Source organism: Typopeltis vanoorti, chromosome 8, assembly GCF_054136105.1.
Source record: "Typopeltis vanoorti isolate ZY-2024b chromosome 8, IOZ_Tvanoo_1.0, whole genome shotgun sequence".
In the NCBI taxonomy this organism is placed as follows: domain Eukaryota; kingdom Metazoa; phylum Arthropoda; class Arachnida; order Uropygi; family Thelyphonidae; genus Typopeltis; species Typopeltis vanoorti.
Genome location: NC_143556.1, coordinates 88,949,335 through 88,975,829, shown reverse-complemented (window position 1 = coordinate 88,975,829; position 26,495 = coordinate 88,949,335). Strand labels below are relative to the sequence as shown.

Here is a 26,495-nt window from a genome sequence, read left to right as displayed (position 1 = left end):
AAGTGAGTCATGGAGGGTAAGGTTTATCAAATGAAAGGGAGGAGTGAAATGTGCTGTCATCTGCAAAACTGTGCATTGGGTTGGAGGTCAACTGAAGTAGGTCATTGATATACAGAAGGAAGAGAGTTGGTGAGAGAACTGAACCTTGTGGGACCCCAGCATTAATTGGATGGTGAGAGGCTAGGGAGCCGTCTACTATCACACAGTCCTTGTCCATAAAGAAAGCTGATAATCCATCTACATAAGTCCCGAGACAGCCAAATGATGGGAGTTTGCTTAGTAAGCCTTTGTGCCAGACCCGGTCAAAGTCATTAGAGATATCAAGTGCGACCACTTGGGATTCGCCAAATTTCTCCATGGCATTTGTCCAGAGATAGGTGATATATGACAGCAGATCAGCTGTTGATCGGCATTGATGGAATCCATATTGGTGGTCACTTAATAGTTGGGTACCTTCAAGGTAGAGTAGGAGTTGAGAATTGATGGTTTTCTCCATCACTTTGGATAGGACTGAGGTGAGTGAGATAGGGCGGTAGTTAGATGGCAGCGATTTGTCACCCTTTTCAGGAAAGTGTTGAATATAAGCCAATTTCCAGGTTTTGGGATATATGCCAGCGGAGTAAGAGTGAGCGAGAGAGAGAGAGAGTACAGACAGCATAGGATAGGAGTCAGTTCAGATGCACAGAGCTTCAGGAAAATTGGAGGAATAACATCAGGGCCAGGAGCCTTTTTTGTGTCTAATTTAGACAACGGGCTTATGATCTCTTTCTGGCAAAAGGATACACAGGGCAATGTATGCATAGCAGTTGGAATGACTGGAGCATTTGCCATTGTAGGCAAAGTGTGAAGCCAGGAGATTAGCTTTTTCTGTGGATAATGTTGCAATTGAACCATCTGGGTATGATAGGGGTGGATGGGAATAGTGTAGGGAAAAGGTTAAGACAATTGCTTTGCCAAGAGACCAAAAGGCATGGCTGCAAGTTTCCTACTTTTTGCCCATTCAAATTCTGTTTTGGAAGCATTGATAATTTTCTTGCATCTGTTTCAGGCTTCAGTATAGGCATTGATGGAGGATGGAGTTCTTGATTTGAGCCAGTTGTGGTATGCCTGGTTTTTCATTTGTACAGCCTTGGCACATTTCTTGGAGAACCAAGGTTTAGACAGGAGACAGCAGTTCAGAGAAGTGTAAGGATTACTTTGATGATATACGTTTGGATTGGAAGACCGGAAACAATAGTCCGACCATGGGAATGAAGCATAGTAGTCCTCGGAGACTGTCCCATTTGCACTTTTATAATGCTAAACTACTCTTGTGTCGGTGTGACTGTGTAAGTGTTGTTTCATGGGGGGGGGATGAGCACTAGGTTGTGGTCAGAATTACCCAGGGGGCTCACTACATTCACTGCATTTTTGGAAGGGTCATTGGTAAGGAAGAGATCTAGGGTATTAGGGGAGTGATTCATGTTATCTGGTATTCTGGTCAGCTTGTGAACAATTTGTGTAAGGTTGTTAGTGATGGCAAATGTTTCAGCACCTCTGCCTGCAGGATCTGTACAACTCGAAGAGGAAAGCCAGTTGGTGTTATGGACATTAAAATCACCTAGGAGGATAATTTCACGGTTAGGAGAGCGAGAATGGAGAAAATCAACTTTTAAGGAGAGCAAATTAAAGAGCTCAGAGCGGTTGGTATTAGGGGAACGATAGAGACAGCAGATGAATTTGACTGAGTGGGGAGAGGGATATTTTTAACCAAAGAATGTCAAAGTTGGGGGGATTCCAGGTTAGGTGCTCTCTAGCAGGGTATGTCTATAGATTCGAGGCATAGATTCGACCGAAGGGTCTTGTATGTTTCCTATGCAGTGCCTGCATACTGGTCCTTGGTGGTGTCACTTGATTTTTGCACTAGTTTGGTTTGTTTGTAGTCTATGATCCAACTGTTATCTCCATTTTGGCATTTTTCTTCTGGTTGTCTTCAGAGTTGGCATTTTTGTTTTCTCTGGGCAAAAGTTAAATCAGGTCGAGTACGTACATGCAGTCGGGGGAAAGCTTATATGTCTCAATCATATCCCTCCTCTTCCTCCAATTCACAAGGCTCTGCAACTTACATTCTCTCAATCTGTCTTCATACTCCACATTCCAAAGACCACTAACACCTCCTTTGTGAATCTTCTCTGGACCCTTTCTAACATATTCTTGTAACCATAAAAACTCAGCAACCAAATCTGTGCATAATAATCCATATGAGGACTTATATAATGGCATCATGACCTCTTTATTTCTGCATTTCAGGGTCCTCAACATCATTGCCATTATCCAATGCGATGTCTTCACAACTTGTGCAATGTGGCCCTGAATTTCAGCTCCTTCTCCACCATCACTCCTAGATCTCTCATCTTCTCTACTTCCTTTAACGTTTACCCATCATATATTATCATACTTAAACAACCTGTTCTTTATTTGGTGTTACTAACACCAGCCAACAGACTGTTAAAGAACTTTTAATTCCCATTCATACTTATTCATCTATTCATTGGACATCATTAGCTGCTGTGTAGTCACTGCTATCCTTGGGGATGTTCCACACCAGTCCCTCACAAGTTGGTCCTGTCCTATGCTTTTCTGGAAGCTTCAACTCTCTGAAGATCAGTCACTCCAGACATATGATCGAGCTATCTCATAGAACAGGTACTTTTATCCCTCTTTTTCCAGGAACTTTAACTTCTATTACTGTTCTGAGAAGTCTTCCTTCTATCCTTTCAATGTGTCCAAAGTATTTCAGCTTTCTTCTGTCGATATCTTTAAGATGCCTTACAATTCTGCCGATATTTCTAGCACTCATCCATTTGACCACCTTTCAGTATGTGATATCCTCAATAGCCTTCTGTTACACCACATCTCAAAAGCAACTATCTCTTTTCCTATCAGACTTCTTTAAATTCCAAGTCTCACATCCATAAGTCACTGTTAGAAAAACAGCTGCATCCAGAATCCTCAACTTTGTTCTTGTGGAGATAGATCTATCCTTCTAGATTTTAGACAAGTCTGTGACTGTTTTTTTAGACATTCCTAGTTATTTCCCAAACAGCAATTCTTCACATTAATAATGGAGCCCAGGTATTCAAACTTGTTGACTTCTGCAATTCTTTCTCAGTTAATGTACACATGTTTCTCTAGAACATGCTAGGAATGAACTGAATTCTCTGTTTTTGCTGAACTCATTCACTTTGTTAAGGATTCGTCCTAGTTCTTCCTTGTCATTACAAAGGAGTACTGTATCATCAACATACCTCAGATTACTGATCAATCTACTACTTATCTTAATTCCTGTCTTATGCATTGGATGAGCTACATGCATGATGTCCTCAGCATTGATACTAAACAGGTGAGGAGAAAGTAAGTATCCTTGCCTAACTCCCTTTCTAACCTGAAGCCAATCAGTGAATCCAACAACTGTTCTTATTGTGGCTTCTTGCTCATTGCATAAGTTAGCTATCAACCTGATAATGTGTTGAGGAAAACCCATTAATTTCATTACCTCTCTCAATTTCATATGCTGAACACAGTTAAAAGTTTTGGAGTAGTCTATGAAACACATTACCATAGAGAGTCTAAATTCTTTATACTTTTCAATGATATGTGTAAGACAAAGGATCTGATCTCTGGTACCCTTTCCTTTCCAAAAAGCTGCTTATTCCTCAGGCATCTCTGCCTTAACTTTGACCTCAATCTTATTTAGAATGATATTTAATAAAATTTTGCTTGCATGAGAGATTAAACTAATAGTTCTATGGTTTCTGCAATCTTTCATGTCTCCATTGTTGTGCAGTGATATGGAAACTAACTTCTTCCAGTCTCTAAGCTATGATCCTGTCTCCCATATCCTTGTAATAAATCTATGAAGCACTTTTATCCTTCCATACCCTGTGGGCTTAATTAACTCTGATGGGATTCCATCCACACCTGAAGCCTTATTGTTGTTAAGCTGTTTAATTGCTCCACTGCATATACAATATATATATATTTTACATGAGTTTACTCATTTCTTAAATTATTATTATTATTATTATTATTATTCAGGCCTCCATGGAGTCAAAAGACTCATCGCGAGAGGTCCTTTCTAGGAAACACAAGGTCCATCAAGACTTATCGCGGGAAGTCCCTCCTAGGAAACACAAAGTCTATCATACCACTCCTTAAACTCATTGACCATTCCCGCTCTCACCACTCTATCAGGCAATGCATTCCATGGTTCAACCATCCTCCATGCAAAGAAACCACTTCTCATCCTCTTGCACACAGATTCCTTTCGTAACTTCCAGGGATGGCCTCTTGTCACCACTTCTTTCCACTGTTCAACCAAGCAAAAGAATTCCCCAGTATCAACCCTATAACCACCTCTCAACAGTTTAAAAGTCTCAATCATATCACCTCTTCTTCTATCTACCAAACTATGCAGTCCACATTCCCTCAGCCGATCCTTATAACTAACATTTTACACTCCTGAAACCATCTTTGTTACCCGCCTCTGTACCCTTTCCACAGTTAATTTATCCCCTTCAAATCCTGGAGACCCAATCTGAGAACAATAGTCTAAGAGTGGTCTGATCAGGGTCTTATACAACAGAATGATAACTCTTTTATCTCTGCAGGTCGGTGTCCTTCTCATTATTGCAGCAATCCTCTGTGTTACCTTCACCACCTTTGCAATATGTCTCCTGAATTTCAGGTTTCTATCAATCATCAACTCCAGATCTCTTGTCTCCCCTACTTCCTCCAGTGCAACTCCTCAAACAGAGTATGAAGTGTCCCATCGATGTGTCCCAAACCTCAAGACCTTACATTTTGCTGCATTAAACCGACATCCCATTCTTTTGCCCATCTGTCTAGATCATTCAAATCTTCTTGCACGGTTACCACATCTGCACTATTACTAATAACCCTTCCAGCTTCACATCATCCGCAAACAGCTGAATATCCACCTGCAATCCACTGACAATGTCATTGATATAAAGGTTAAACAATATAAGTCCCAGTACTGAACCCTGTGGGACCCAACTTGTAACTTTCTGCCTCCTTGAAACTTAGCCACCATACAAAACTCTCTGATACCTATTGGACAGTCAATCCTATATCCAGATGACCAACCTGACATCCAAACCCATGTGCTGCAACTTAAACATTAGCTTATCATGTGGCACGCTGTTGAAATGCCATCGCTAAATCCAAGGAAATGGCAGTTGTTAGATCTGAAATAGGCGACTTCAAATTTTACATAACATCACCATTCCAGAATCTAACAATTAACAAAAAATATACATGTATACTTATCTTTTAGCACAGTGTAACTATGTTTTTTTTTGTAACAACATCTTGTATGATAAACTGTGAATTTTGTGAATTTAAATTAATGTATCTAAATGTCTAGCATGAATGTAAGTCAGCAAAAGGGGCAAATAAGAGAGAAATTATTAGTGAAATATTATAAATGAAAGAATGCGTATTATTCAGCAACATAGGACAAAGATTGCGCTAATACTGTAAAGGCAGCGTAAGCACCCGCGGGTATCACATCTAAGAAGGCATCATGACGCATACGTTCCAGGAAACAAGAAGTCCCGTATGTTGATCGGTGAAGTCACCCAGCCGGAGACCAATGGGCGAGACGATAAGAGAAATTCAAACTCGGAAAGGTGGCGCTCTAGGAGAGCGAATAAAACCCACGACACGGAAGTAAATCAACCCCGTTTTTTCTTGTTGCTGGATTTCTCTCTGCGTGCTCCAAGAGTTCTTCGCAGTTCAGCTCTCATTTTTGAGGGCTGACTTACGATAGGATCCAGCATGACACCGCAGTAGATTTCGCAAGATTAACCGCAGGCTGCGATGAGAAGATCATCGACATAAAACCTTAGCAGAGGGATAGCGCCCAGCCCAGGCGAGCACGTGTAACCCACGTGGAGATAAGATCGAGACGACCAGAGTCAAAACAAAGAAGGAAGGACGGAAGAAAACCGATAAAGAATAGATAAGTACTCTCACTTGTTCTAGCCCCTTTTGAGAATTGACTAGCAGTGTTAAGAGAACGCAACCTAAAATTTGTAATGAAAGAAAGCGTGAAGAATTAAGATCTATGTAAATGACTATGTTTTTGAAGTGAACTTTGAGGACTTTCAGTTAGATAGAGATTCTGTCGTATTTAATCCGAGAGAGATTATAAAATGTACTAAAATGCCTTAATGTCCAAATGAGCTGTAATTATGAATGTAATATATGTTGAGTTAATGAATTTGCTAATATTTTGAAGTCAATGCATAATTGTTTTTAAGAGTGAGAAAGTGAACGAATGGTAGAAGTTTAACATTAGATTTGATAACCATTTTAACTTGTATGGCATTATTTATTGAGTTTAATAAATGTTTTGATTCCTTACTTACATGTGTTTCTGATCATGATGACTGACCCTGACCCTTCATAAAACATCAAACCTGAGAACGTGTGTGTGTGTGCAGGAATACCCCAATTGAAAGTAGTAGGGCATGACTGCAAATAAAATAAAATAAGCCAGAGAACCCAAGTTTCTAAGAATTTAATTTACTTTGTTAGTAGCACCTGATATTCTATGATTACCCTAAAGGCTGAGTTTATCTCTAACCTTAAGGCCCAGGCTGGCGCAGATAAAAAATAAATTTGCCTGAGTGACCAGGATAACTCATAGAATTCAGGGAACGGGTAATTTCTGGTAGCCCTTAAAGGTTAAGTTACATAAGAAAAGGCATAAGAGAAGCGAGACATAAAATTAAGATTAATATTAATGACGATCACATAACAATGGCTCAACCTATTTAACAAAGTGGTACATGCGATAGAACTTGATATAGCGACTGAAATAAGAAAGGATAAAGTTAAATAAATTGCCTCGATATATCAATATCAGAGATATACAGTCATAACACAGTATATGCAATTCCCTCATCTACTGCTCTTGTAACTTTATTATAAAAGGCTAGCGTATTCCCCAATCAAATTTATCTGCTATCTCTATCGTCTCCTAATACCACCAATCACTCTGAACTCTTCCATTTCCTCTCTTTAAAAGTTGATTTTCTCCAGTCCCACTCTCCTAACAGTGAAATCATCCTCCTGGGTGATTTCAACGTCCATAACACCAACTGCTTTCCTCTTCCAGTTATACAGATCCTGCAGGCAGAGATGCTCAAACATTTGCAGTCACTAATGACCTCACACAAATTGTTCAAAAAACGACCAGAATACCAGATAACCCAAACCACTCCCCAAATACCCTAGATCTCTTCCTTACTAATGACCCCTCCAAATATGCAGTGAATGTAGTGAGCTCCCGGGCAATTCTGACCATAACTTAGTGCTCATCTCCTTCCCCCATGCAACAACGCTTATACAGTAATCCCCACACAAGAGTAGTTTTGCATTATAACAGTGCCAAATGGGACAGTCTCCAAGACTACTCTGTTTCATGGTTAGACTATTGTTTCCGGCCTTCCAGTCCAAACATATGCACTGAACGCATCACCAAAGTGATCCTCACTGGTATGAAAACATATATTCCCCACACTACTTGGACCTGCTGTCCCCTAAATAAACCCTGGTTCTCCAAAAAATGTCCCAAGGCTGTACAAATGAAAAATCAGGCATACCACAACTGGCTCAGATCAAGAACCACATCCTCATTCAATGCCTATACTAAAGCCCAAAACAAATGTAAGAAAATTATCAATACTTCCAAAACAGAATTTGAACTGCTGCCGTTTGGGCTGGCTGCAAGGAAGCTTGCAGCCAGTCCAAACGACGGCAGTGCCATTTGGTCTCGTGTTAATGCAACTGGCCGTAACTTTTGCCCTACACTATTCCCACTCTATCATACCCAGATGACTCAATAGCAAGATTACCCATAGAAAAAGCTAATCTTTTGGCATCACACTTTGTCTCCAATGCACACATAACTGACAATGGCAAAAGCCCTCCAGTCATTCCAACTGCCCAAAATACAATGTCCCCCTGTATCCTTTTGCCAAAAAGACATCACAAACCTGTTGTCTAAATTAGACACAAAAAAAGGCTCCTGGTGCTGATGGCATTCCTCCAATTATCCTGAAGGTCTGTGCATCGGAACTGACTCCTATCCTATGTCACCTGTACACACTCTCTCTTACTCCACTGGTATATATATATATCCCAAAAACCTGGAAACTGGCCTATATTCAACCCATTAATAAAAAGGGGAGAAAATCATCAACTCTCAACTCCAAATCTACCTTGAAGGTACCCGGCTATTAAGCGACCCAGTATGGATTCCGTCAAAGCCATTTAACAGGCGATCTACTCTCATACATCACCCATCACTGGACAAACGCCATGGAGAAATTCGGTGAATCCCAAGTAGTTGCACTCGATATCTCCAAAGCCTTTGACCGAGTCTGGCACAAAGACTTACTAAGCAAACTCCCATCATTTGAACTTCCCCAGGACTTCTGCAGATGGATTGCCAGCTTCCTGTCTGGACACACTATGTGTGATGGTAGATGGCTTCCTATCCTCTCACATCCAACTAATGCTGGGGTCTCACAAGGTTCAGTTCTCTCACAGACCCTCTTCCTTCTATATATCAATGACCTACTTCAGTTGACCTCCAACCCAATACACAGTTTTGCAGATGACAGCACATTGCACTCCTCCCTTTCATTTCATAAACCTTACCCTACATGACTCACTTCAACCCACAGAACATCAACCACCATTGCACTTAATTCCGACCTCCAAGCCATCCGCCAATGGGGCTCTGATAACCTCATCAACTTCATATTTCTCACAAAAAAGAACACTTTTCTCCCAGCATTGTTTTCGATAACACTCAAATTCTCAGACAAGATGAAATTTCTCTTCCTGGAATTACCTTGACATGAAGCCTCTCCTGGGCATAAACACATCACAACCATTGCATCCTCAGCTTCCCAAAAACTAGGCTTCCTCTTTCACTTAAGATGCTTCTTCACATCTAAACAGCTGTTAACACTATACAAGTCACAAATCTGCATAGCTCTTGAATACTGCTCTCACATCTGGAGTGGGGCTCCAAAAAGCTCGCTCAAAATGCTTGACTCAATACAGAGGAGAGCAATTAGACTAATAAATGACCCATCCCTCACCAACTCACCCCCCCCACACACACACTTTCACATAGATGCCTGGTCTCCATAATCTGTATATTTCATAAATATTTCCATGGGAAATGTTCATCTGAAACAGCATCAATAATTCCCCCACCCTGTACTAAGCTCATTGGAACACGTACAGCTGCTGCCCAACATCCTTTCACAGTACACCTCGAAACCCAGAGAACAAGTTTCTTTTCCTCCTCATTGCAGTATTGTGGAACAGTCTTCCCTCCAAATGTATTTCCCAAGAAATACAACATACAGGTGTTCAAATCAAATATAAACAAGTTTCTCTTTTCGCAACCTACAACCCATATACGGTACTAATGTACTATAGGTTGACCAGCCAACCTCCAGTATGTGGGCCCAACATAAAAAAAATAAAAATATAAAAATATTACTAAAAAAAGAGCACCCCTTAACAAATCCATGTTGACTCTCACAGATAACATTACCCTCATCTGCCCAATGTTGTATACGGTCCCTCACTAATTTCTCCAAGATCTTAACAACTACTGATGACACACAAACTGGCCTATAATTAGACACTTCTAGCTGCAACCGCCCTCATGCAATGACACTATCTTACCTTCCTTCCATTCCATGGGCACCTTTCCCGTAGCCAGACTTTCATTGACAAGCCAGGTCAAAGGAGCTGTCGGTTCTTTAGCACGTTCTCTCAAAACTCGTGGTGAAATACCATCCAGTCCCACAGCTTTACTGACATCCAGAGTACTCAGTATTTGGAACACACTCTCCTGTGCACCTCTAAACCTTGAATCTGCCCTATCACTCTAGTATTAAAATTTACTCCTTTGGATGAAATACTCCAATAAAGTGTTCATTGAACAATTCCACTATGTTCTCTGAATTAGTTACTCTGTTCTCATTTCTATCCCATAATGTCATTCTTCCACAATCATTTCTCCTCCTACTGGCCACATAGCTAAAAAGCTAAAAAATTCCCTAGGATTTTCTTTGGATCTTGCGGCCAATCCCTTCTCATATTCCAGTTTTGCCTTCCTTACCATACTGGTCACTCTCCTGGCCTGTGCCTTATATTCTTCATGCATCTGCTCTTCACCTGTCTCCTTATATCTCTTCCATAGCCTTTTTTTAACATGCAGTTCCTGTTTAATATTGTTTGTCATCCACTTAACACCAAATTGTGTCCTCTTCATCACTTGTGGAATACAGCTTACTATTGTCACATGTGACGAAAACTCAATCAACGTCCACCGACTCTACTTAATCTCAGAGTGTTGGAAGCTCTACAACATAAAAATTATGTCATATCTCTGACCAATAAATGATAACACAAGCACCTCAAAGGCAGAAACACCAAGCCTTTGACATAGCCCCTACACTTATCCCAAAATGTTCCGATGATGATAGCACGACTGAAACGGCTTGCACCCTGTTAACACTCCCCCCCTCGCCCCTGTTTCTCATAAAACCCTTCCCCAAAGAAGCGCTCTTAAATATAATAATATATGTATATATATTATTTAAAAAAAAACCTGGGTTTCCTAATTAATTTCCCACCCTGCCTCAACCCTCCCAACGTTTCCTAACCCCCCCCCCTTTTAACAGCCTAACATAGAAGTATGCAGAACGAAGACAACCTAACATCCAAACAAGGTATGTGCAAAATTTCTTCCTTTACTGGTCTGCATATATTTATCTTTAAAATACACCTATAATGCCCTAAGAATTCTTGAGTAAAAAGCCAATGTTTTTAAAATAAGGGACACTCCTAAACAAAAACAGGCAAAAATAGCCGTAAAAATAATAGTTTTTAAGAGGAGTAACATGGGAATTTCCCAGAAATAATATCTAAACTTAATAAGTTCCATAACGTTAGCAATCAAAATGCTCTATTCACAAAAATGAAGAAAAAAGCTGAGCCACAAAAAGTATGCAATGGTATAAAGAGACTACTTCAAAGTGGCCTAATTTCTAAAATGACAGTTATTTTAAAACTTACAGAAGAAGAATTATAATAATCAGGAGAAGAAGTTCATTGGCAAGGCAGAGTTTAGGAGGCAGTTCGTTTGAAAGAATCTGGTATGACATAAGAGCCAACAGGAGTAACTTTAGTTAGTCTATATATCAGTAACTGGTTACATAAGACAGTTTCAGATATAGAACACATTCCAAGGACAGATTGGAGAACTTCAGCTGGAGGGATATAGATGTGAAAGAAGAAGGGACTGTGGGGGAAAGTAAAATTAGAATTTATGTAGCTGCTAAGAAAGAATTCAAAGGACACAGTGTTCAAGAGTGCTGTATATGGTGATAGCATCAGGAGATTTGTCCATAACAAAGTCTATTCTCACCAAATCACTGGCATCCAAAAGTTAGAGACCTGTATTTTCTTTTTTTTTTTTTTTTGAATTTACAAAGTCAAATTAATTTTAGATGCGTACTAATAATGAAGAGAACATTATTTTGTTTGGTTTCTTATCATACATTCAAATTAATGAAAATGTATAGTCCTGTATCAAATGAGCAATGCTGTCTTGTTGATTTATCACTTGCAAGTGAATCAAAATAACAAAAGCAGTTTCTACTAGTTTTATTACCTATAATTTTTAAATGTGATATAATAATAAACTAAGCAAGGATAGATTCAGAGACATCAGAGTACAAGTGAGAGGCCAACAACCACTCTAGATCTTGACAACAAACAAGAGTTCCAGATTCTGTACTTACAATGTGCTCAGATTTAACCTGGAAACAGCTGAGGAAAATGTTATACAGAATCTGTAACCACTGAGGAATCACAAAAGATCCCCAAAGCCATGGATTAAATCCTGTTAAAGTTAGTCCCACACCCAAACAGATAAATGACCAATGCCTCTCCTAGTGGAAATCAGCGAACAATACCAAGAAATATATGGTCTAAAACCCTTCTGCAAACTGGCTTTAAAACCAGAACCATTCTGATGATAGGCATCAACTGGAGAATGCCAAAATTGTCAAAAATTCAGCCACTTGTTATACAGTTGCAAGGAAGATTTCTGATACATTAAATGGGAGAAAACTACATAATGGCTCCCACCAAAAAATCAAAAACAGAACCATCTAAATGCATCAGCTGCAGCTGATCACATCCTGTCAACTACAGAGGGCACAAGCAATACTTGGCCACTCAAAAACCAACAAAAAAAAAACCTACAAAGAGACCCACCAAAACTACAGAGGATCATTATTATTATTATTACTACAGCAATTCCAAAGAGTCCTTAGACTCATCGAGGGAGGCCCTGAACATCATGTCCATCACGACTATTCGACATTCGCACAGTATCTATCATACTTTGCCTTGAACTAATTCACAGTCATAGTACCCACAACAGACTCTGGCAGCTTATTCCACTCATTTACCACTCTAAAAGTAAAAAACCTAGCTCTAACACCCTTACTAACCACATTCTTGCCCAGCTTCCATGGATGGTCCCCTAGTCCTCCCTACACCAGTCCTGTTCTCAAAAATATCCTCTGAATTAATCTTATAGAAACCCTTCAGTAATTTGAATGTCTCAATCATAACCCCCTTTTTCTGCCTATCAACCAATTTCTGCAAACCAGAAATCTTCAACCTGTTCTCATAAGGTTCATTCCATAGACCTGTTATCATCTTGGTCACTTGTCTCTGGATCCTCTCCACCTCCTCCCCATCTAGAAGAAACCCAGGCGACCAAATCTGGGCACAGTAGTCGAGATGGGGTCTTATCAAGGCTCGATACAGAGGAACAAAAACTTGCTTGTCTCTGCTTGTCAATGTATTCTTCAGCAACCAAGTGAATTGATGAGCTGATTTAGCCACTTTTGCAATGTGACCCCCTAAACTTCAACTCCCTATCCACCAACACTCCCAAATCCCTGGCCTCAACAATCTCCTGGAGTACAGTTCCACCAATGTGGTATACTGCTGTTAATCTTTTCACCCCAAAATGCATAACCTTACATTTTGTCACATTAAATTGACATCCATTCTCCTTAGCCCAGTCCTCCAATCTATACAAATCATCCTGTAAAATTTTGACATCATCTGCATTTACTATTACCCTGCCCAAATTTGCATCATCAGAAAACAAATGAACCGTTCCTCTCAGATCCTTTCCTATATCGTTAATGAACAAATTAAATAGTAGTGGTCCAAGAACAGAACCTTGTGGCACACCACTAGTCACAGGCCGTCTTTTGGACTCTACTCTTGAATAAACTACTCTCTCTGATATCTCTCCATCAACCACCCACCTATCCATCTCACCAACCCTATATCTATACCCATCTGCTCCAGTTTACTGATTAGGGTTCCATGTGGTATCCTATCAAAGGCCTTGGCAAGGTCTAGTAGTATCACTGTAAACCCATTACCCCTATCCAGTTCAGCCGTCACTGTGTTATAAAACTTGAGCAAGTTACTGAGGCATGATCTACCCTTCACAAAGATGAAGGATTTACAGCAAATACCAATAACCCTCAATTGGCACAACAAACTGCCCTAGCATGCACCTCGTATGCACAGGTGGTGGGGTCAAAACCACAGAAAAAGTCCAAACCCAGCATTCAACAAAATCTAGCAAAGTTGCAATTGGCAGCAGCCACTATGGACAATATGTTAACTGAGTTCAGCATAGCAAACTCCTGCCAGACTCTACAAACAAGTTTGTGAGACATACTCAAACAATTCTTGCTGAATTAGTTGACGGTTAACAAATATAGAAGGATAAACTTCTATAGATTGTATTTTGGCTGCAAATTTACAACATCCAACATTGTTGTGAAGTACCTTGTAATCAACATGCAATTCCAACTAGCTGACAACACAAGGCTCAGGAACTATACTGGATTGGTAGACAACATGCCAAACAGGTGGGGGAAATAACATGGGCATCTTTGGCAAGCACAATAGTGAACAGAATAAAACTGTAAATCCCACTACTACAAACATAAAATTGCAAATGCAGGTCTCCTGAAAATATACACAGCATATAACTCCAAAAAAACAGTTACTGGAAGCAAACTTGATTGAAAAAATTCTAAACACGAACCAAGCAGTGCTAATTGCAGGAGATCTTACTAGGCACTGAGCCTGGAACAGCATAACTATATATCAAAACAGTAGAACTGAATGAATTTGCTACTCTCAGGAATTATAGGACCTCCAGAACCCTACAATGTGTAAGGACTCCTTGACATCCTTGACAGCAAATACTACAAGATATGGCAAATCAATTCCCAAATAAGTGCAATGGACAACCTCAGCTCTAACCACAATACAGGTATCCCTTGCTTAACGTGGGATTTGATTAACGCTGCAAAACTAATTGCAGCAATTCCTTGATATACATGGCAAGAGTTTTGATTAACACGCCTTTAACCCTGAGGAGTGCGCAGCTGATCTGACAGATACATGCAAAATGTTTCATATAAATATTCTTCCACAATTCAGTGTATAGCTTGGAGGTCATGAGTAGCTTTGCATTCACATGTTACAAGTGATATTCCGTACTGTTTTTTGCTGTCAGCTTGGTTTAACACATCTTATGTAAAGGTTTGTGATATTTGACAGTAAATTGTATCTGAGAGATAATACCGCGACCTCCGATATCAGTATAGTATGGTTTAGTTGTTTTTTTTTTAATTCTTTGTTCAATAATTTCTAGATTGTAACTGAAAATAAATAAACCATCATGTACTACTGAAATAGAGAGCCAAAGGCTCATTTATCATACATGTCCTCTAGGAGATGTGCTTTACATTATGGAAAATACTATGGAAAGTGATCTGGAGCTTACTCCATCTTTACTACGAGTTGCCCATAAGGTTGCTTATGCTTGAATTTGCCAAAATTTTTAGTTTCTATATATTCGGCAAGAAACTCTTGTAGTTTCTATATTCGGCAAGAAACTCTTGTAGTTTCTATATTCGGCTATGAAATAATGTTGGATTCAATATCCACTTAATTTGTACCATCATGTATTATATTTGCAGTGTTTTTTCTTTATGTTTTATTGCTTGTTTGCGAGGTCTAGAGAGTCATTTTGCTTGTTATTGTAGAATACATGCCGATAAGAAAAAAACTAAAACTGTTCAAATGACTCTTGATAACTTCTTTTGATAAGAAAATTGCAGTAAATAATGTAGATACAAGTATTTATTAAACATTTACTTTGCATTCATTTTTTATCTTTCCCAAAAGAGTACTATATAAAACGAATTATTAATACAGTAATTGATCATGGAAGAATTGTAATTTTTATCATTGTTCATTAGATTTGATTAACGTGATTTTGATATACGCGGTAACATCAAGGGATTAATTAACTGCGTTAACCGAAGGATACCTGTACTAGTGTTATTCCAACTAGCCTCACAACATGGAAATATCCCTGACTAGCTTCCAACAGTTAAGTGTACAAAACTAATGACTGCTCTACATGAATTTGTTGGCTCAGTTCCAACCATCAACTCAAAGGAAAAAAATAGCACAGCTGCTACAGCAGATGTACCATGCACAAACTTTAACCAACTTCTGGAAGAAATTAAAAATCTTATCCATGAAAATAACAGAGCTGTAGCACTACCAGATTGTGCTGGCCCAGAATACCAACAAGCACTCAATTGAAGGTAGTTCGATAAGCACTTAAAAACTATTAAAATCAATAGTGGGAAACAAAATTTCAATCCATAAACACAGAGGATCAGACATACTGGAAAATGAGCAAAACTTTACACACATGATATAAACCCCCTCCAACCAATAACTAATGAATGTGGTCTGGTTTATTGCAATGTAGATATAGTTGGGGCTTATGCCGACACAGCCTAGAGAAGTGGTGTTCCAAACTACATCCACATCAAGAGTTCTTCAGCAAAGTACACAGAGCATGTAAATCCCATCCAGCAACGTCCTGGTACATAAAATCACCACCAAACATAAAAACAGGAAAGCACCACGGCTATATGGAGGGTTTTCTAACAAAGTCATCGAATGCTTGTCATAAAGCTGGAATGTGCATTTTTGCTATTACTAATGCAATATTAAGATATCACTACTTTATGGCATGATGGGAAGTAGTGATATAACCTTGAAAGTAGCTGACATAATCTTATCCTCCATACCTTCCTTACCATACTAGTTACCTTTCTGCTTGTTACTTTTTTGCTGCTCATGGGCATGTTTATCACCTTGTTTATATTCCTCCACAATGCTTTCTTGTTTTGCAGCTCCTGATATATGTTGCTAGTCACGCACTTAATTTATCCTCCTAACCTTGAGTATGCACTCTGATGCTGCCTCACTCAAACAATCCTTAACCACTTCCAATGCAATAATAATATTCATTCCATGTAGTTTCTTATGCAATGGCACTGTTCCAAGTTGCATCCTAAGTTTGTCATAATTGCCAGCTTTGTAGTTCTGCATGAAACCTTTTCTTGACTGAAATTTCCACAGGTTGAGGAACTTTCCAGGACAAGACTGCATGGTCACTTTTCCCTGATCGGAGGTAAAGCTGCTACTGTAGTTATAAATAGATCTGATGCTAATACCAAATCCATAAACGTGTGGACAGACTTATGTGTTCGTCGAACATGTTGTTTATTATTTTAACGGTATAATAGAACACAGAAACTAAGTAAATAATTAATTTATTAACTTAATGCTGATATTTCGCTGGTGTTATAACCAGCATCTTCAGAGCACAAAAACACTGTTTGTCACAATATGCGAGACTAAAACAACATGGTGTACTTAAACAAAATTGTAGCAGCAACACAAAGACTAGAGTCCTGATTCTGGTGCCCTCTATCTGAAAAAAAAAAAAAAAAAAAAAAAAAAAAAAAAAAAAAAAAAAAAGCTATCATATATTACTAGAGTCCTAGAAAAGTGCTAGTTTTTCTTAATATGACTGTCTCCCAGATCTTCGGCAAGTTAATACAGCCATATTTGTTAAGATTTGGAGTGTGTTTTAGGGCTTCTGTCGATTCTAAGAACAATCTCTCTGATTTATACGGGTTTCTGTGTAGTACTTTTGTGTTTTTCCTGTGTGCAGGGGTATCCAGAGCATGGTCTGCTAGGCCCGACTTCCCATAATGATAGTTCCAGATGTATCTTTTATGTTCGGTGATGCGGATGTTCACAGTTCTTCCTGTTTGACTGTAGTAGGCTTGATTGCATGAGCAGGGTACTTGGTAGACTCCTGGATGTGATAAAGGAGGAATGCTGTCCTTGGGTGAGCGGATGAGGGTGGCTAATTTGCTACATGGTCTGAATGTAGTGCGTAGCTTATGTTTATTGAGAATTCTTGAGATCTTTTCGGATATGTCTTTAATGTAAAGGATGGTGACTGTTTTGTTGTAGTTCTCTGTGGTGGATGGTGGGAGGGGTTTCTTAGGAGTGTTTAGCATTTTGTTTATTTTATGTGGATTGTAGCCGTTGGCCAAGAAGGTGTGGCGTAAGTGAGTCAGTTCAGCAGTAAGAACCTTGTCATTGGAACAGATTGCTCTCGCTCTATGGGTTAGCATTTTTAATATGCCATATTGTTGAGAAGGATGATGGTGTGATTGTTTGTGTAAGTATCTACCTGTATGTGTGGGTTTTCTAAAAACTGAAAATGATAAGGAACCATCTGGAAGACGTGTGATGAGTGTATCCAGGAAGGGCAGACAGTTGTTGGCTTCCAGTTCCATAGTAAAGTGGATTTTTGGATGTTGGCTATTTAAATGTGCTAAGAATGTTTTCAATGTCTCTGGGCCATGTGGCCAAATAGCAAGCACATCGTCAACATAGCATAGCCAAAGTGTTGGTTTGAGAGTGGCTGTATTGATTGCTTGTTTTTCCAGGTGTTCTATGTAAAAGTTGGCTAGGGGGGGGGGGGGGGGAAGGGGAAAGCCCATGGCTGTCCCATCAATTTGTTTGTATATTTTCCCTTTCCATGTGAAATATCCTGCATGTATTGTGAATTTGAATAGTTCAATATATCAGGGGGGAAGTGTGACTTCAGTAGATTGAGGGTTTCTATTAGTGGTACATTTGTGAATAATGAAGTGATGTCAAAGCTTACTATTAAGTCAGAGCTTTTTAGGGTAAGGTGTTGTAAGATGCTTTTTAGGTGTGCTGAGTTTTTGACAAAGGAGGGAGAATTGTTTGTGAGAGTGGCTAGTAGCTTCGCTAAATGTCTAGCCAGTATGTATGTGGGACTATTTATACTGTCCACAATTGGGCGTAGGGGTGTGCCTTGCTTGTGAATTTTTGGTGCTCCATAGATCCTCGATGTTTTGACATGGAAGGGTTTGAGTTTGTTAACCGTGTCTTTGGGCCAGGAAGTGACTTTTTCAACAATTTTCGTGCCTTATTCTTTTGTGTGTTGGTGGGATTGCGATCTATAATTTTGTATGTTGCCTGATCTTGTAATAGTGTGTGCATTTTGTTTTCATATTCAGTTGTGTCCATCACCACGGTTGCATTTCCTTTGTCTGCTTTTGTTATGGTAATCTGGCTGTTGTTGTGTAGCTCTTTTATAGCAATGAATTCTTTATGTGGGATATTATTTTTGGGAGGCTTGGACTTGATTAGGATGTTGGCCACATCTAAACGTATGTTGTTAGCATGTTAGAAATATCAACATTAAGTTAATAAATTAATTATTTACTTAGTTTCTGTGTTCTATTATACCGTTAAAATAATAAACAACAATACCAAATCCAATACTCTCAAACCCTTAGTCCCTTCCATCCAGTGCTGTTTCAAGTAATTATCCCTTAGTAACTGTATAAATTCTATTTCCATTTTGTCGTGTGCTCTTTCCTCCTTCCAATCTACATCACCATAGTTGAAATCTCATGATAATTGCTCAGCTTGCACTTGTGCTAATCTGCTGATGCATGTCGTCAACATCTTCTTCTGGACCCCCATGTGTATAGCAGCAATGGACAATTTTTTTTCCCCTATAGGCTCCTATCTCACACCAGACAGCTTCAAATGAACCATTTCCATCTGATCTACAATCTTTCTTAACTGCTATTGTTGTTGATTGAAGTCTTCAGCTATCAATTAATGCCCCTCCAACCCCTCCTCCTGCCCTATTCCAAAAATAGAATATGCACTTATTCTATCCCTGTAACTACATGATTCTTTGACAACCAGCTCTCACTGATGCCAATAATTTTTGGCCAAGTTGAGCTGACCAATGCCCCAAACTCCTCTCCTTTATTTTTGATACTTTGGGCATTCATCAACATTCCCTTGGGTCCACAGTTATCCTTACATGATGTCATTACCTATCCATTCAGATTCTAAATCTGGAAAACTGCACCCAGCTTTTCACAATTATCCCCCCTCCCTTCCTAATATCTCTAGTTTCCCTGGTTGTTGCACTTCCAAACTCTCACTGAACAACACTTTCTCCAAGCACCTTACTTCAAAAACTCGAAATCAGATCAGGCATATATACAGATCCTTACATCATCAAATTCACTCCACACATCTATAAACTACATACCATTCCTCCTACATACAATCTTCTCATTGACTCATTGGCAATCACGTTGCCTTGATTAAAAGAAATTACTACAAAATCGACCAGAGAATTAGCAAAAGTGCAAAAAACGTTTAACTAAACTTAGATAAGATAAGAAAAAGGATCAGAACAAAAACAGGCAGGAAAGAATTGAACCTGGTAATCACAATATTAATAACAACAAGGTAAATCAGCTAAAATCTAAGAAAAAAAGAGGTGATATGGTATGGTGATTCAATCTTAAATCTGCACTTGCGGAGGGAGTCGCCACTTCTAGTTTCTCGGGGGTGAAAATTAAAGATATGATAAATGTAATTGAAAAACAAAAAAGAAAAGTAAAAGAAATGGTAGCTTTGATAGGTACTAATAATTTAATAACATATATAGTATGAGAAAAGATATGAAAGGTCGGTTGGAAGAAGCGAGAAAGAAATGTGAAAGAGTAAAAATTATAGGTTCGCTACCCAGATATGAAAGTACCGAGTTAAGAAGAAGGGCAATGATAGCAAATGATTTCATGCATAGGCTGGGTGTAGAAGAAATGGATGTGAGTTTTTAGATTTGTGTGGAGTGAGTTTGATGGCAGAAGAGACTTGTGTAAGAGGGATGGTCTGCACTTGAATTCCTTTGGCATCAGGAGCCGGGAAAAATTACTTCTTGGTATGAGACCTAGTGCAGAAAGTCAGGGAAACTAAATCATCAAGGGAGGAATGGAAAAAATGTGTGTGTGAAAGTTCAGCTATGGTATGCAAATATGATTACGATATGAATGATTTCAACATGGTTATTTGTGTGGCGAAGGGGTGGAACAATATGCTTTGGATTCAGATGTTTGGAGTATGTCTGGGGAGGGAAAAGCGATAGTTCTACAACAAGGCCAAATAGATTGCATATCTAATTATAAGAATAGGCTAGGTGGTAATTTATTGCCTATACACAAATACCAGGAGCATCAGAAACAGTTCAGTTTGTTGCTTTATTGAAAATGATGTGGCCCAAGATTGTTGGCATTAGTGAAACCTGGCTATCAGAATCAGATATGGTAACTGGGATCGAGTGTAATGGGTATACTATATTTAGGAATAGCAGAAGAGATAGAGGAGGAGGAATACTACTAATGATATCAGATGACTTAAGTCCAATAAGGGTAGAAACACAAGAAAACAATGATGGTAAAAATGTCCCATGTAACAGTGAGTTTGAGTCAATCTGGTGTGAAGTGGCTTACAAAATGAAATATATAGTTGGGTGTTACTGCAGACCTGGCAGCTCAGTTGCAGGGGCTGAAGAAATGCATCGCAAATTTAGCCTTATGGGGTACCAAACGAGTGATCATTATGGGTGACTTTAATTTTCCAAACATTGATTGGGTAGATGAGAAATCTCATTGTTGCGAGACAACTTTCTCAAGCAGCATGTCAAAGAATGAATTCAAAATCAAACAGTGCTGGATTTCCTCATAGCATCAGAAGAGATCTCTGACACTATAAGCAAATGACAACAATCATACTGTGCTTTCTTGGGAAGTATCTAATTGTATTGATGAGCCGATTAGAACAGGTTGAACTACAAAGGTTGAACTACAAAGCTGGAAATTATGATCAACTTAGGAGAATACTATCTTTGATCCCATGGTATCAGTTATTGAATGGAAAAAATTTCAGCAATGCAAGGGATTCTTTGAAAAAGTGCTTAAATGAGGCAGTATCTGAATGTATCCCTAGCGTTCGAAGAATAAATAGGTTGGGAGCAAAATGGATGTGCTACCTATTAAGCAAGAGATCCACAAGGAGAAGATGATGATGTGGAAAGAATATTGTGAGAATAATAGTGAGAGGTGTTATGAAATATATAAAGCTCAGGCCAGAAAAATAACGACTATTGTGATGAAAGCAATATTGGAGTATGAAAAGAAATTGGCCATGCGAGCTAAAGGAATTCAAAAGAATTTTATTGTTATGCCACAAGCAAAAGAAAGGATGAATGTGAAAAAATAACTTTATTGAATGCAGATGGTACTCTAGTGTTAGAAGCTATTGAGATTGTTCAATTAATGAAGGCTCACTTTGCTAAGATATAACAACCAGGTGTATGTAACATGGTGCACAGTGCTACTTCTACATTGAATGAAGAGTTAGAGGTTCGTGAAAATGAGGTTGAAGAGTTGTTGCATAACCTGGATAAGAATTTATTAATAGGGACAGATGGAATATCAGCCCGTTTGCTAAAGGAATGTTCAGCTGAATTGACTAGGCCTTTCACATGTTTGTATAACTTGAGTCTCAGCTCAGGAACGATACCACAGGAATGGTAGGAATGTATGATAGATCCATTGTACATGGGTGGTGCAAAAACCGATATGTCCAACTACCGATCTATCTCTGTGTGGTAGTGAAGATTTTAGAGAAGTTGGTAAGAACTCGCATAAAGAAATGGGTAGACAAACACTTACAAAACTATACTGTGCAAGGAGCAGAATGGGTTTACTAAATGAAGGTCAGTTTTAGCAATTTGCTCATATTTTATAACAATGTTATGGCCCAGTTGAATAAAAGGAACAGATGCACTATTATATTGTTGGATTTTGCTAAGGCATTCGATAGGATACCACACAAAAGACTGTTGCATAAACTAGAGAATATGGATTGTAATATAAACTCTTGCCTTGGATCAGGGATGGTTGACAGACAGATATCAAAAAGTGGTATACAGTGAATCTGCCAGATTTAAGGTGACCAGTAGTGCACCTCAGGGTTTAGTCCTTGGGCCATTATTGTTTAATCTATACATTAATGATATTAGGCAGGGTGTAACATCAGATGTACAATTGTTTGCCGATGATGCAAAGGTAGGGTAATCAGGAATGCTACTGACATTCAGCACTTACAAAATGATTAGAACAGACTGGAAATTTGGGCAAACAAAAATGTTTGTCAGTTTAATATTAGTAAATATAAAGTTATGCATGTTGGTGTGATGAGATTTCCAGCAGAATATTATATTAGCCAGGTTATGCTATAAGAAACCGAGGAGGCAAGGGGATCTTGGAGTATTGGTGGAGAGGAATTTGAAGTTCAAAGGTCACATAGTAAAAGTTGCAAATACAACTCAGAGGATAATTGTGATGTTGAAGCGAACCTTGACATGTAAGGATAAGGAAGTCATTTTGCCTCTTTATAAGGCTTTGATAAGACCACATCTGGTTTATTGTGTGCAGATTTGGACTCCCAGATTCCAAGTGGATAAAGAAGATGTGGAAAGGATGCAAAGAAGAGTTACAAAGATTATATCCAGATTATGGGATTTAAATTATGAGGACAGATTGCATGTATGTGGATTACAGACTGTAGTTAACAGGAGAAAGAGAAATGATATTATAGAGGTCTATAAACTTTTGAATGGGTGTTATAGGATATTGTCTGATGAAAAGTTTCATTATATGGAAGGTGGTGAGAGAATGGGGGGCATCCATGGAAGTTAAGTTTGTTCACAGTCAAGATAGAGGTAGGTTTTTTTCTCATTGAGCAGTGAGTGAGTGAAATAGTTTGCCCTTACGGTAGTGAGTGCATCTAATGTGAATGAATTACAAATTTAGGAGAAGGTATGACAGCTGGTTTGGTTTTTTCTCATTGAGCAGTGAGTGAGTGAAATAGTTTGCCCTTACGGTAGTGAGTGCATCTAATGTGAATGAATTACAAATTTAGGAGAAGGTATGACAGCTGGTTTGGGTGATTTATAGCCTCTCTCGATGAGTCTTTGACCCCCTGGAGGTCTCAGATAATAATAATAATAATAAAATTGCAGAATCTCAATGTAAATACAGCTGTGGGATTAGATGGGATATCAGCTAGGGTTTTGCAAGAATGTGCAAGGGAACTGGCAATGCCTTTGACTAGGCTCTTTAATTTAAGTCTCAGCTCTTTCCAAGAGAGTGGAAAGAGAGCAAAATAATTTCCTTGCATGAGGGGAGGTTATAAGACTGCAGTAGCAAATTATAGACCAATCAGTATCTCAAGCATGGTGGTGAAAGTACTAGGATGAATATGACATTGGTTAAGTGAATAAGAAGCTGGACAGATATCAAAAAGTGGTATATGGAGGGGCCATATCGAGGCGAAAAGAAGTGACTAGTGGTGTGTCGCAAGGTTCAGTACTAGAACAATTGCTGTTCAATTTGTACATAAATGATATAGGAAATAACCTGAATGGAAATATTCAGTTGTTTGCTGATGATGCAAAATTAGATAGAATAATAGTTAATCAAGGCAATGTGGAGAGCTTGCATGATGATTTAAATAGGCTGTCAGTATGGGCAAAAGATAATGAGTATCAGTTTAATGTTGAGAAATGTCAAGTTATGCATTTTGGGACAAATAGATTACAAGCTGTGTATCACATTGATGGCACTGTACTCCAGGAAATAGAGACAGAGAGTTAAAGTTTAGAGGACATATTGCTAAGGTTGCTATGGTAGCCCATAAAATTACTTGGGTAATGAAGAATACATTAACAAGCAGAGATAAGGAAGTTGTTATTTCTCTTTGTAAGGCCTTGATATCTCCACATCTTGATTACTGTGCTCAAGTCTAGTCCCCTGGGTTTCTTGGGGATGAGGCAGTGGCAGAGGGGATTATGAGGTGAGATGGTGAGTTGCCTGTGGAATGTTTCTTATGAGGATAGATTGAGGATGTGTAGATAGTAGAAGTTGGTTGATTGGAGAAAAAGAGGGGATATGATAGCAACTTTAAAGGACTTTATAGGATAGATGCAGGGGAAAGGTTCCCCCTAGCCAAGTGCTGAAACACTTGGCTAGAGGGACCAGAACAAGGGGTAGTCCTTGGAAGTTGAATAAAGGTGTGGTTAGTAGGTGTGTGAGGAATAGATTTTTTACTTGGAGAGTTGTGAATGAATGGAATGGGCTGCCAGAGTCAGTTGTGAGTGCTTTGTCTGTTAATAGGTTCAAGGAGAGGTATGATAAATTGTGTAGATAGACTGGTCTCCTGTGATGTGTCTTCGGACTCCATGGAGATGCCTGTATAATAATAATAATAATAACTTACTAAAGAGATTCTATAAGATTGAAAGAAGAAATTTTTGAATACATGGGGAGTAGGGGAAAAATAAGGTATCACACTTGGACGTTATCGAAGAGTGTGGTTAGTAAAGCTGTGCATACTAGGTTCTTTACTTGGGGAGTGGTGAATGAATGGAATGAATTGTCAGAGGTGGTTGTAAGTGCCCCAACAGTGAGGAGTCTTTTGACTCCATGTAGTGTCCATATAAATAATAATAATAATAATTAAAGTTATTAGTTGTGTCTGCTATATAAACAACTCCACACAAAATACATTCATTCTGTTCTAACATTATTATTATTATTATTATTTATTATTATTATTACTATTATTACGGGCAACTCCAGGGAGTCATTGGACTCATTGAGGGAGGCCCCAAATCATATTCATCACAACTATTTGACATTCATACAGTATCTATCATACCTCACCTTAAACTCATTCACTGTCACAGCATCCACCACAGACTCAGGGAGCGCATTCCACTCATTCACTACTCTAAAAGTAAAGAACCCAGCTCTAACACCTTTACTAACCACACTTTTGCCCAGTTTCCATGGATGTCCCCTAGTCCTCCCACAACCAGCCCTGTTCTCAAAAATATCTTCTGAATTAATTTTATAGAAACCCTTCAGTAATTTGAATGTCTCAATCATATCTCCCCTCCTCCGCCTATCAACCAATTTTTGCAACCCACAAATCCTCAACCTGTTCTCATACGGTTCATTCCACAGACCTGCTATCATCTTGGTCACTCGCCTCTGGATCCTCTCCACCTCCTCCCCATCAAGAAGAAACCTAGGTGACCAAATCTGAGCACAGTAGTCTAGATGGGGTCTTATCAAGGCTCGATACAGAGGAACAATAACCTGCTTGTCTCTGCTTGTCATCGTATTCTTCAGCAACCAAGTGATTTGATGAGCTGTTTTGGTCACTTTTGGAATGTGTCCCCTAAATTTCAATTCCTTATCTACCAACACTCCTAAATCTCGTGCCTCATCAATTTCCTGGAGCACGGTTCCACCAATGCAGTAAACTGCCGCCAATCTTTTCACCCCAAAATGCATAACCTTACATTTTGCCACATTAAACTGACATCCATTCTCCTTAGCCCAGACCTCCAATCTATCCAAATCATCCTGCAAAATTTTGATGTCATCTGCATTCACTATTGCCCTACCCAACTTCGCATCATCCGCAAACAAATGAACTGTTCCTCTCAGATCATTTCCTATATCATTTATGAACAAATTAAACAGCAGTGGTCCAAGAACAGATCCTTGTGGCACACCACTAGTCACAGGCCGTCTTGTGGACTCTACTCCCGAGTAAACCACTCTCTGATATCTCTCCGTCAACCACCCTCCTATCCATCTCACCAACCCTATGTCCATTCCCATATGCTGCAATTTACTGATTAGAATTCATACATTATTAAGTTTAGAGTATGAAATACTTACACAGAAAAGGCTGGATAACATTTGTAAAGCTCTTATATGATGTAAATCATTCATCTTTGATAGTTCTAGTTTGATCTGTTTTGAATGTTGGCCATAGAGACCTAGCACACTTTCAGAATGGTTCTTTTGATTAACTAGAAAATTAAAGAATAGAACAGTTAATTTGGCAGACTGTATCAAAGATACGTGAAGGTGTGTGGAAAGGGGAAGAGATGAACAGTAGTCTTTTATAAATGA

At 38.9% G+C, this 26,495-nt stretch overlaps 1 protein-coding gene across 1 annotated transcript in view; it reads right to left on the bottom strand.

Annotated features, from left to right (window-relative positions):
• Window positions 1-26,495, bottom strand: part of LOC150104181 (WD repeat-containing protein 17-like) — a 243,105-nt gene that overhangs the window by 57,662 nt on the left and 158,948 nt on the right. Inside the window, exon 13 of the mRNA XM_090396419.1 lies at window positions 26,259-26,392. Within this exon, the coding sequence (XP_090252545.1) occupies window positions 26,259-26,392 (134 nt within the window). The remainder of the gene's footprint in view (window positions 1-26,258; window positions 26,393-26,495) is intronic.